General features: G+C 34.5%; 3 protein-coding genes and 1 long non-coding RNA gene across 4 annotated transcripts; 3 read left to right on the top strand and 1 right to left on the bottom strand.

Annotated features, from left to right (window-relative positions):
- The first annotated feature begins 201 nt into the window (after nucleotides 1-201).
- LOC138124856 (uncharacterized) lies at nucleotides 202-1,673 on the top strand. Its single transcript, XM_069040035.1, has 2 exons — nucleotides 202-1,053; nucleotides 1,107-1,673. Exons 1-2 carry the CDS (start codon nucleotides 256-258, stop codon nucleotides 1,539-1,541), a joined length of 1,233 nt encoding a protein of 410 aa, XP_068896136.1. The 5' UTR covers nucleotides 202-255; the 3' UTR covers nucleotides 1,542-1,673.
- A 2,626-nt stretch (nucleotides 1,674-4,299) lies between these two features.
- LOC138124857 (uncharacterized) lies at nucleotides 4,300-6,136 on the bottom strand. The gene is made up of 3 exons (XR_011157299.1): nucleotides 5,580-6,136; nucleotides 4,854-5,528; nucleotides 4,300-4,797 (listed from the first exon to the last, which is right to left on the bottom strand). It is a non-coding gene; the product is annotated as an uncharacterized lncRNA (long non-coding RNA).
- LOC138124850 (uncharacterized) lies at nucleotides 6,109-7,700 on the top strand. Its single transcript, XM_069040028.1, has 2 exons — nucleotides 6,109-7,058; nucleotides 7,111-7,700. Exons 1-2 carry the CDS (start codon nucleotides 6,261-6,263, stop codon nucleotides 7,552-7,554), a joined length of 1,242 nt encoding a protein of 413 aa, XP_068896129.1. The 5' UTR covers nucleotides 6,109-6,260; the 3' UTR covers nucleotides 7,555-7,700.
- Nucleotides 7,701-9,799: 2,099 nt separating this feature from the next.
- Nucleotides 9,800-11,513, top strand: LOC138124849 (uncharacterized). The gene is made up of 2 exons (XM_069040027.1): nucleotides 9,800-10,716; nucleotides 10,765-11,513. The coding sequence occupies exons 1-2, from the start codon at nucleotides 9,919-9,921 to the stop codon at nucleotides 11,206-11,208; spliced, it is 1,242 nt and encodes a 413-aa protein (XP_068896128.1). The 5' UTR covers nucleotides 9,800-9,918; the 3' UTR covers nucleotides 11,209-11,513.
- Nucleotides 11,514-11,726: the final 213 nt, after the last annotated feature.

The following is an 11,726-nucleotide window of genomic DNA, read 5'->3' as shown; positions in this document are numbered from 1 at the left end:
TCAAAATATCAAAACCGCAAAAGAATGTTTGCCAAATAATTTTTAACACGTAAAAAGATAAATTATTATCAGACAATTTGTAATAGTTTCATTAATAATTGAAGCAGACATAGTGTCGATAAGATTAATAACTCAAGTTTAATAATTTTTCTATGTTATTAATTGCGCAATGTTGCCGATTATTATTTGATTCGTGTTTATCTACAATAAATGCTTTGAGTATAATCAGTCACATGTAGCAGTACAGTTGATATCATGAATCCTACAGTGGACGAAACTGACGAAATAAAATCATGGCTAAAATTGATTTTAAAAAGTAAAAACATCGAGGATCTAACGGTCAAGATTGTGGGAATCTCTCAGAAAGGTGATGGTTATATGGGAGACGTAGTTTTTGTGGATGTGGATGCAGTTACAAAACAAGGAACAAAAAAAGACTATCATCTGGTTTTGAAATGTGCCAAACGAAGCAAGGCTCTTAGGGAAACATCTCCAGTTAAAGAAGCGTTTTTGAACGAAATCTATGTTTATAATACTGTGTTTCCGAGTTTTATGCAATTTCAACATGAAAGAGGTGTTGAAGAGCCGTTTGATAAGGTGCCAAAATGTTACGGAACATTTACGACTGAAAATATGGAAGTCATAGCTTTGGAAAATCTGAAAATGAAGGGATACATATTATGGGACAGGAAAACACCCCTAACCAGGGCCCACGTGGACATGGTAATCAACGAATATGCAAAATTTCACGCTATTTCAATTGCGATGCAATCCCAGCAACCGGAGACGTTTCAACATTTAGCTCAAAAACTTGACGACGTCTTTACGCGATTTTTAGACACAACTGAAATAATTTCAGCTTGGGAAGACATGGTAGATGAAATTTACGATTTATTAAGAGATGACCTTAGCGAAACTGTGTTGTCAAAGTGGAAACATTTCAAACACGTGGTGCGACCATTTTCTACCAAAGTAGCACAGGGCTTGGACGACGGACTTCAAGTGATCATTCATGGAGACTGCTGGAACAACAACTTCATGTACCATCAGACTGTAAGCTGGGTATATTTTAGATAGACAAATTTAAACTTGTGTGCTTTTGTCAGAATGGGGTACCATCCAAAGTTGCAATCATCGACTGGCAACTATCGAAAAAATCTTCACCCATCTTGGATTTGTCATACTTTCTGTTTACAACCGTCTCGAAAGAGGATATAGAAGAATTAGATGTCATTTTGAAGAACTACCACAACTCACTTCTGGACCATTTGAAGAATTTAGGAAGTACTGAAGACAATTTCTATCCGTTTGATCAATTTTCAAATGACTGGAAGGAATACTGTAAATATGGGGTCATACTGGCCGGTGTAATACATAAAATCTCGTTGTCGGAAGAGGACGAAGTTCCTGATCTGGCCAAGGCAGCTGAAGATGGTCAAGATATGTCTAAAGGGTTTCTAAAACCTATTCGCGACACTGCCAGCTATCGAAAAAGAATGTGTTATATTGTAAAATATGTCGCCGAGCATGACCTAATTTAAATAAATAAATAAATCTAATTTACAGTACGAGAGAGGTAGGCAAAGCTTTCGTTCAAGCTAATTGCGTGTAATTCAAGTGAACGAAAGTGGCCTTACTCTCGAGTGCTGCGTATAATAGATACATTCAACCTATTTTTATATTTGAGAGTTGCTGCAGTTATAGATGTGAATTGTCAAAATGACGTTTGGTTGGTATCAATTAAAATTACTAGGCGCGCTTCTCGGGATTTTTGAATTTAAGTTTTTGTTCCTGTGCCAATTGTCAAACGTCACAAGTAAATTCCAACATTATATTGAAAGAAATTTTCCAATGTTCGATGACCTCCACGTTATCGTTCAAACTTCAAACCAAGATTCATCCTTTTTAAAGTGAAATTTAACAATGATTGCCCAAAAATTGCAATTTTTTCAATGCAATGTTTTCAATTTTCTGGAGTATAACCTCACTTTTAGCACTTGACATATGTACAGTCTCAGCAAAAACAGTAAATATATTATAATTCAGAATAAGTGGCATCGCGGTAGGCGTTGGAAATTCAAATTTACGTTGGCAGCAAGACCCTTGCTAATAATACCCTAGTTTCGATGCTGTTGGTAACCTTCGCTTTTAATTTGGCCTTGATTATCAATGGAATAGTTTTGTGTTTATTTTCTTGTTATAAGTATTTGGAATTTCCTTGTTTCATTTATGAAAAGTGTATTATTTGTCTGGGGGTTATCTCTGCTGTGGGTGAAAACCATGTCAAAATTATGTAACGCATAACCTCAGAATAAAGTAATGACGGTTTCACATGTTTACTAAATTTTTTGACATAACATAAAGCTCACTTTAGGGAATCAACGCCTACCGCGATGCCACTTATTCTGAATTATACTATATTTTTCTACATTTTTTAGCGGTACAGTCACTGAATTTTTAAAAACTTTGACACTAACAATTCACATCTATAACAATTTTACTTTACTTGCTCTAATTAGGTATTGTTGCGTTTTATATACTTACCTACAAAATTTTTCATTTTCACGTTCATACGATCCCATTTGACGTTTTTGATGTTTGACAGATTAGTCACTAAAACACACTAGTGAGTAGACCGGGAAACGTTTCTGAAATGATGATTTGGTGGATCTGTAGATAAATAAATTAACCAATCTTTTTTTCAAAAATATAAATCCTTTCTAAATTATTGTACAGTACGAAATACTTGTATCTTTTGTCTTTCTTTGCTACTTACGTTTAAGCATCACCTAATTTTTATGTTAAAGGTTGGATGGTGCAACCAATCGTTTTTAAAAATTACATAAACTATCAAAAAACAATTTTTTAGTTTCTCTTTTATTTTAAGGAATTTTTACACAACCTGCATTACTCATGCAATTTTTTAATAATATACGAGTTTAATAAGACGCTTTATTATCACATGAGTGCTTTAATGGAACGAATGTGATAATACGTCTTATTAAACGAGTGTAATATATAATTTTTTTGTTCGACACTGTCAGAATTTGAGAATTTTCTCCTATGTGAAAGGATTTTGATAAATGTCACCACTTGTCAAAACGAAACGTCAAGCTAATTTTAAAGAATTTAAGCGATTTGGAGCCTTTAAGGGGCTCGTCGAACAAAAAAACGTTGTACCTATTCAACTCGTTCTTGTGTAAATTTTGCCTTTTTTGGCAATCGTGGGCCTTTAAAACGCTCGTTTCACTCGCGTTTTAAACTGGCCCACTCGTACCAAAAAACCCCAATTTACACAAGAACTCGTCAAATAAACTACTATTTTCTACTTTGCTTTACTAATCCCTGAAATTTCGGCTACTCAAATTTTCATATAAAACTAGGGACTTTCGCGTAGGTTGGTAACAGACATTTGTCACAAAAATGTAAGGTTATATTTACTAAATTTACTTCGTAGCTTCACACGTTACCTTGACGCCTGGCGTCAAACGGGTGATGTTGCCAATATAACAAAAGCTAAAAGTTACCAAAAACAGTAATAATATAATTCATTATTAAACTGTTTCTGATATAATAATGAGCCCAATAATAACTCAAAGTAGATAATAGCTATTTATGTAACAAGGCAGTAAAGTGACACTTTATGGAACGAGTTTGCAGATTGTGAGACGAGGCGAAGCCGAGTCGAGCAAGCAAACAAGTTCGATAAAGACACTTTACTGCCGTGTTGCATACAAGATTTTATCGACTACCACCTCACTGCTACTTACGGAAGTCAATCTATTTGCTTACTTCAACTGTAGATTTATATTTTAGAAAGTAAATAACTATTTCATTATTAGAACATTATTATTTATTATATATATTAAATGTGAATGTACAACCAGATGGATTATTAAAATTGATACCAGACGTTGAAGGAGCAGCTATTGAAAAAGGTTTGGAAGTGTTTGCTACTATGTTGTTAATATGACTACTTTTTTTTTCCACATCTTCGCCAATTAAACAAGTATTTTGATTTTTCTCCATTTCAGATTTTTGTAAAATTTCTATATCGGCGAAAGTTTCGGACTGTGCTGGTTGTTGGTGAATACCGCCAAGAATTGTTTTTGCAATTTTTGTTTTATTCAAAACCGACTCTTCCACTTACGATTAATTATTTATTATGTACGCTTCAAAATATTTGTAAGTAGGCCTAGTCAGGGTCAGGTAAAGTACTTTACCTGCCTAGACAGACAAAGTGACACTTTCTCTCCTTGAATCAGTACGCCAAAATTGTATTTTCGCTATGGTAGTCGATAAAAATCTTTATTGTTCAACACTGTCAGAATTTGAGAATTTTCTTTTGTGTGAACGGATTTTGATCAATGTCACAACGAAACGTTAAGCTAATTTTAGAGATTTTAAGCGATTTGGAGCCTTTAAGGGGCTCGTCGAACAAAAGAACGTTGTATTCAATTCGTTCGTGTGTAAATTGGGCTTTTTTTTAGGCAGCACTCGTGGGCCTTTAAAAAGCTCGTTTCACTCGCGTTTTAAACTGGCCTACTCATGCCAAAAAAGCCCACACGGACCCCGTTAACAAACAGCATTTTGAAAACTTTAGTGGTCAGCAGTTTATCACAATTTTTAGAAGAAATAACTTAACAATATTTTAAGCCTAATATAATACATACAGAGCATTTCACGAGTGATAATGATCCCGGAGGAATAGAAAATGCAACCCACAATACATCAGGAATGAAAAGTCGGATATTTATCGCCTCCATGTCCAGGTTTACGTTCCAATCTACAGAGTGTCTATAAAAGAACATATATCAAGAGTCCTGTGGAACTCAAATACATTTGATTTTTACCGCTTTGTAGCATATTGTGTTACCAAATAAAAAAACATAGGTCATGTAACTTCATTAATGACAGGTTCTTTGATTTTTACAATAAAAGTAATTAAACGCCTTCGTGAGGCAGCAATCCATACTCCAACCTTTGTAGGATGCAATCGGGTTTCTACAAATGCATGTAGATTTTCTGAACTTCATATTCTATAGTTTTGTGCTTCGTCCAAGAAAAAAAAAACTGATGTCTAATAATCTGCAAGGAAAGTTAATATGAAAACCAGTTGCAGTATTCTAAGCGCCTCTCAGAATCACCTAGTTGAAGTTCTTGAAGTGTTGTGATTTTGTATGGGTAGAAGTTCAGGTTTTTCCTAACAAATTTCTGACAAGTAGAGAGTAGTACATCAGCCTGAAGTGATAAGTTCCTTAGGGACTTTTCCGAGCATTCGTTGGCATAAATATTCAACAATTTCTTCATTCACTGGCGATCTTCCTACACTTTTACCTTTTTCAACATTTCTAGTTGCCACAAATCAATCCACAATCATTCTGACGGGTGCAATTAAATTTGCTTCCATGATGTTGTCATTTCGAAATTTGCCGAAAAATTCTTCCTTGCAAACTCTATTCTGCAGGGTACCATTTCGGTAATACGACATCAGAATGATGCTCTAGCGATAAAACCATTGGGGTTTACTGAAAAGATGCTGATTACTTACTGTAAACGTATGAAAATAAATGTCTTACCTTCGCTACTTCGTGACTTGTTTTTGGTATTCAAATTTCATACTTATGCGGAAAAACGTTTTAGTCTTGATAGACTGTAGAAGAAAATTACAAGTAAACCAACTAAGACGCCGAACTCACAACAGAAGCGCTATGATTTAATAAATAATTTGACATTTGTCATTTTACTGACATCTAATTTGCCGGCTTCAACGGCTCGACATAGTCCGGCCAAAAAAAAAATATAGAGCCGCACAATTCCATAGGGCTCTTGATATATGTTTTTTTATAGACACTTTGTATTATGGGTTGCACTGTCTATTCCGCCGGGCTCATTATCACTCGTGAAATACCCTGTATAATAAAAAAAACCTAATTTTCATTCATGATATACATATTTTTTTCTTGACACCTTCATAATATTACTAAGCCATTATCTGCTCTTATTACTTTGTATGCACTTTTAAGTATTTGATCTCCATTAGAGCGATAACATTATTCTATTAGGTAAATGTGAACTTTGTGTGACCTTCACTATTAATATTGTTCGTTACTCGTAGTTTAACTCATGCAGATGAAAGTGTAAATAAATGACATTATTTTATATCTAGTGCCAGCAAGCTTTATTTGTGATTTTTTTTTTTTAAATGAATATTTAAAACTGACATACTTAGCACAAATTTGTTTTGCTTCTACTTAAATATGGAAGAAACAGTTTATACAAAAAATGAAATAAAGGCAATACTTGAAACGTGTTTAAGCAATGAAAATGTAACAGACATATGTGTTGATATAATCGGAAATAGTGAAAAAGGTGACGGGTACATGGGTGATATTATATTTGTGCGCGTTACGGGAAAAGTCAAAGATGGCTCAGTCAAAGAATATAACCTTGTAGTGAAGGGTAGCAAGAAAAATAAAATTTTAAGAGACACTTCCGCTATGAAAGAATTTTTTAGAAATGAAATTCATTTTTACTCCACTCTACTACCAATTTATACCAAATTTCAGTTAGAGAAGGGCGCCGAAGAGACGTTCAACTGTGTTCCAAAATGCTACGGATTTGTTAAAACCGATAATCAAGAAGTACTCGTATTTGAAAATTTATCAAAATCAAGGTATTATATCTGGGACAAAAAAACACCTTTGAGCAGAAACCATATCGACTTGGTTGTTGGCGAGTATGCCAAGTTTCATGCCATCTCTGCGGCCATGAAACACCAACAAACTCGAAAATTTGACGAATTAACCAAGCCACTCAGACACCTCTACAAAGAACTCGGCGAAAGAGGAGCAAAAGTGATGGAAGCTTTTGAATCTGCCATCGAAGAAATCTATGACTTGCTGAAAGACGATCTAGATGAAGATGTGGTGTTAAAATGGAGAAGTCTCAGCGAACGGTTCCAATCAATTTTGTTTGGTTTGATGACAGATTTCAACGGATTCGAAGTAGTCACTCACGGTGACTGTTGGAACAATAACTTCATGTTCCAGAGTGTGGTAAGAAGTCTCTTTGTTCCTATCTCGCTCTGATCTAAATTTATTTTTTCAGACGGATGATTCCAATGTTCCCTCGAGGGTTCGTATCTTGGACTGGCAAATATCAAATGTTGGTTCTCCCGTTTTTGATTTGTCGCACTTCTTATTCGCGTGCATATCCGAGAAAGATTTGAACTATATTGATCTGATACTGGAACAATACCATAACGATTTTTCCACCCACTTGAGGCGTCTAGGAAGTGATCCTGACGCGTTATATCCACTAGCTCAATTTTTAGCCGAATGGAACAAATACAGCAGAGTAGGCATTTTATTTACTTCTTTGATTATGAAAATGTGTACCGTGGATAAGGATGATCTATCGGAGATGTCTGAAATAGTTAAACAAGGACATTTTGCTAACGTATTTCAATTTGATGTAAGAAACAAAACGAACTTGAAAGGGAGAATGAGGCCCATCGTAAAATATGTTGTTGAAAATGGTCTTATTGATTAGTAACTTCATTGTTAACCTTTGTAATAGATATTGTTAAATTCTGTGGGCCCAGGACAGATATGCGTAAAGTATCCTGATGTTGAAAGAATTTGTGTGGAAAAAGCCAAAAAGTATTGTGTGAAAAATACATTTTATTTGTTATGTAATTATGTTATATATAATAGTATAATTCTTTCCATCCTTTTATCTGTCATATTTTTCAGTGGTGACACTTTTATCTTCAGCAAATACAAGAAATTTTTTACATTAAAAAATCTTTAAAAAAATACTATACAAATCTAGTTAATGCTCTCATTCTTAAAAGTAATCTACTCACTTTATTTTGTTAAGATCTGTAAGACCAAGTATTTATGTTATTAAGGTAAGGTCAGTCATTATGGTATTAGTCCTGAAGATTACACTGACGTAACTTTTGTGATCATGTTTTGAAATTTATTATTATCTAATGCAAAAAAGGGAAAACTAGCAGAGTAAGCACGGACGCTATACCCGAGCACCAGTTTTAGTGCCGTAAGATCATTTATACCTTTACCCCTCAGTATCTACCACCGTCCTTCCGAATCCGTTCTCAATCAGACCCATCTTAGATTCTTTTCTAATTTCAGCAGCCTATCTCAGGGAGCGGATGAAAAATGGTCCTGTATAAATCATAATAATACAGCATTTTCGACACCGTCGTCTGGTATTAGACTGAATAAAAAATCTAAATACAGGGTGATTTACGAGGAATAATGAGCCCGACGGAATAGAAAATGCAACCCACAATACATTGCAACAAAAAGCCGGACATCGAAGCGGTAAATGTCCGGGTTTTTCTCCTGATGAATTGCGGGTTGCATTTTCTATTCCGTCGGGCTCATTATTCCTCGTAAATCACCCTGTATAGTTTGTAAAAACTTGATAAGATAACAGTTTGGTTATCTGAAAAAAATCTCATTGTTTAAAATACTCTTATTACTATTTAATTCCATAAGTGAAAAAAGACACTTCATGCATGACTTCCATAACATATTTTTTAACTGTTACTTAAACTTACCTTGAAAGTTAAAGATAATTTACAAATGTTCGGCTTTATTCAATTAAAATCGTTGGGTCGTGCAAAAAATACAATATGCACTTCAGGAGTGTAAGATTTTTACCCACAGTGCTTTGTAGAACCCTTGGGTTTCGCCCTCGGGCTACAAACTGCACCTCGGGTAAAAATCGTGCACTTCACTCCCTCGGTGCATAATCTTAATCTACTATCTTCTCTGACTCTCAAAACGATCAACATCAAAACACAAATTTAAAATTTTAGGTTTCTAATGCCAAGATCGGGAAACAATTTCAGTTATTTTCAGTGAATTCTATTTCAATGCATCTACATATTTACATAACGGCACAGTGAGGTAATGAGATGTTACAGGACTTTTTTCACTATTACTATAAACATGTTTTATTGTTTTCAACTGTCATAAATTCTCATTTTTCTCTTTCGTAAACTGCCTCTTAACTGCCCTAAAGCAAAATGAGCAGATAACGAACCGTTGCCCTAGACAACCATTCAACGTTACATTTCTGACAGGTCTTGAAAAATTTGTCAAAACTGTCAAAAGCAAATGCAACCATTTTTAAAAGATTTGGAAGCTTTAGTGACCTCGTTTCAAACAATAAAATTTTGTATGCAACTCGTTTCTGGGTAAATTGAGCTTTTCTAATTTCCCTCGAGGCCTTAAAACCCTTGCTATGCTCGTGTTTTAATGTTGTATCTTGGGCAATTAGAAAAGCCCAATTTACACACAAACTCGTGGCATAAATAACTATTATGCACTACCAAGAGCGAAATATATTACATTGCTTACATTGATAATAATTTTCAAAGGAACTCTTTGATTCAATCTCTTTCAGTTTTTGTTAATGTAACAGAAATAATTTTCTTACATTAACATCTTTTTTTTCTCTTAATGATTATTATTACATTGATTTTTCATGCACCTGCTTCATCAGGCTAAGTAGCAGTTTGTTTGCTAAAAGTAAATTACTCAGTCATATGGCTGCAATATGTAACAAAAAGTTATTACTTTTTTTTCAGAACATTGCTACCTTACCACAAACACCTTCATTTCCTTAAATGGTCTTCACCATTACTTCAATAGTTTATATTTTCTGGTTTTTGCTTTCCAACAGAGTGATGATATCATTAATATGCATATTTTTCAAGATCTTCATCACTAACAGTGCTCGTTATTGGTTTAACTTAGATGGAAGTCTAAGTAAATAACATTACATTATCTGTAGTGCAAACAAGTTGAATTCGTTAAAAGCATCACAAGTGGATAAGTATGTACAAATGATATAATATATCACATTTACTTCTCGTCGAAAATGGAAGGAACAACTTATACAGAAAGTGAAATAAAATCGATACTTCAGACATGTTTAAGTCAAGAAAATCTGACAGAAATGTGTGTTAATATAACGGGAAATACTGAAAAGGGTGATGGTTACGTGGGTGACATTATATTTGTGCACGTGACAGGAAAAACAAAGGATAGTTTTCCTAAAGAATACGACCTTGTAGTGAAGGGCAGCAAGAAAAATCCGAATTTGAGAAATATTACTCCAGCGAAAACTTTTTTCAGAAACGAAATTTACTTTTACGATACTGTACTACCAGCTTTTATCGCATTTCAGTTAGAGAAGGGCGTCGAAGACACGTTTAATTGTGTTCCAAAGTACTACGGTTCTTTCACAACAGATGATCAAGACGTACTCGTATTTGAAAATTTATTAACGTCGGGGTACTCCATTTGGGACAAGAGAACACCTTTGACCCGAAACCACATTGACTTGGTTGTTGACCGATATGCCAAATTTCACGCCATCTCTGCCGCCATGAAAAACCAGCAAACTCAGAAATTTGACGAATTGACACAACCACTCAGACAACTTTTTAAAGAATTTGACGGGAAATTTGCAAACGTGAAGATGCCTTTTGAATTTGCCATCGAGGAAATTTGCGATTTGTTGAAAGATGATCTAGATGAAACCGTGTTGTCAAAATGGAGAAGCCTCAGCGAACAATTCAAACCGATTTTGTTTGCTTCGGTAAAGGATTTCAAAGGATTTGAAGTAGTCACTCATGGTGACTGTTGGAACAATAACTTCATGTTCCAGTATGCGGTAAGTATCGTTTTTGTTTCTTTATCAAATCAAAATTCGTTTTTTCAGACTGATGATCCAAGTGTTCCATCAAGGGTTCGTATTTTGGACTGGCAAATATCAAGTGTTGGTTCTCCGGTTTATGATTTATCGCACCTTCTATTCGCATGTATATCTAAAGAGGATTTGAATGATTTGGATTTAATACTAGAGCAATACCATAAATCTTTTTCCACTTATTTGAGACGTTTGGGAAGTGATCCAGACACTTTATATCCGAATACTGTATTTGTAGATGAATGGAACAAATACAGCAGAGTCGGCATTTTATTTACTTCTATAGTAATGAAAATTTGTATCGTGGATAAAGATGATGTACCCGATATGCTTGAAATAGCTGAAGACGAAATATTTGACAAGATGTTTCGATTCGATGTAAGAAATAAGACCCAGCTGAAAGACAGAATTAGACCCATCATAAAATATGTTGTTGAAAATGGCCTTATAGATTAGCAATAGTTTCTTCATGGTAGATATACTCGAAATGTTTTGGATATGGATTGTCAAAACTCAAGGTCGCTTAAAACTTATGATTGAACTGTATATTAGTGAGATCTGTCATAAATTCCAATAACCTTATTGGCGCGCCTAGTTAGGTACTTTTGCTGGTAGTGCCAACTTAACGACAAGTTCCCAATCCACATCTATAACGTTCCGACTGCATCTATAAATACAACAGATGTTTAAAATCATTTAGTGTTAAAGCATATAAAATTATGTAATTCGTGACTCGAGAATAAAGCAGTTGTATATTTGAATGATTTTTAAGTTGCCTTAATGATTAGTTCGATCGAATGCGTTCTTTTTCTTCTTTCTTTTTGATTGCACGAGAAAATGTATCTATCATTTTATGTGGTTCATACGAAGATTCATCATTTATTGCCGGTGACATGGAAGAGCTTAGAGAAATTAAAAGAATTCTGTCGTTTTCAGAAGAAAAACATCTTTGTTTGTACCTTGAACCAGTTGCC

The sequence above is a fragment of the Tenebrio molitor genome, chromosome 2, assembly GCF_963966145.1.
Source record: "Tenebrio molitor chromosome 2, icTenMoli1.1, whole genome shotgun sequence".
NCBI lineage: Eukaryota > Metazoa > Arthropoda > Insecta > Coleoptera > Tenebrionidae > Tenebrio > Tenebrio molitor.
This window is presented reverse-complemented; position numbering and strand designations above follow the sequence as displayed.

Excerpts from the sequence above, each read along its gene's own strand:
- LOC138124856 (XM_069040035.1), top strand. The coding sequence starts at position 256 with ATGAATCCTACAGTGGACGAAACTGACGAAATAAAATCATGGCTAAAA. Across the intron at positions 1,054-1,106 it reads ACTTCATGTACCATCAGACT|AATGGGGTACCATCCAAAGT; the intron begins GTAAGCTGGGTA and ends TGCTTTTGTCAG.
- LOC138124850 (XM_069040028.1), top strand. The coding sequence starts at position 6,261 with ATGGAAGAAACAGTTTATACAAAAAATGAAATAAAGGCAATACTTGAA. Across the intron at positions 7,059-7,110 it reads ACTTCATGTTCCAGAGTGTG|ACGGATGATTCCAATGTTCC; the intron begins GTAAGAAGTCTC and ends TTATTTTTTCAG.
- LOC138124849 (XM_069040027.1), top strand. The coding sequence starts at position 9,919 with ATGGAAGGAACAACTTATACAGAAAGTGAAATAAAATCGATACTTCAG. Across the intron at positions 10,717-10,764 it reads ACTTCATGTTCCAGTATGCG|ACTGATGATCCAAGTGTTCC; the intron begins GTAAGTATCGTT and ends TCGTTTTTTCAG.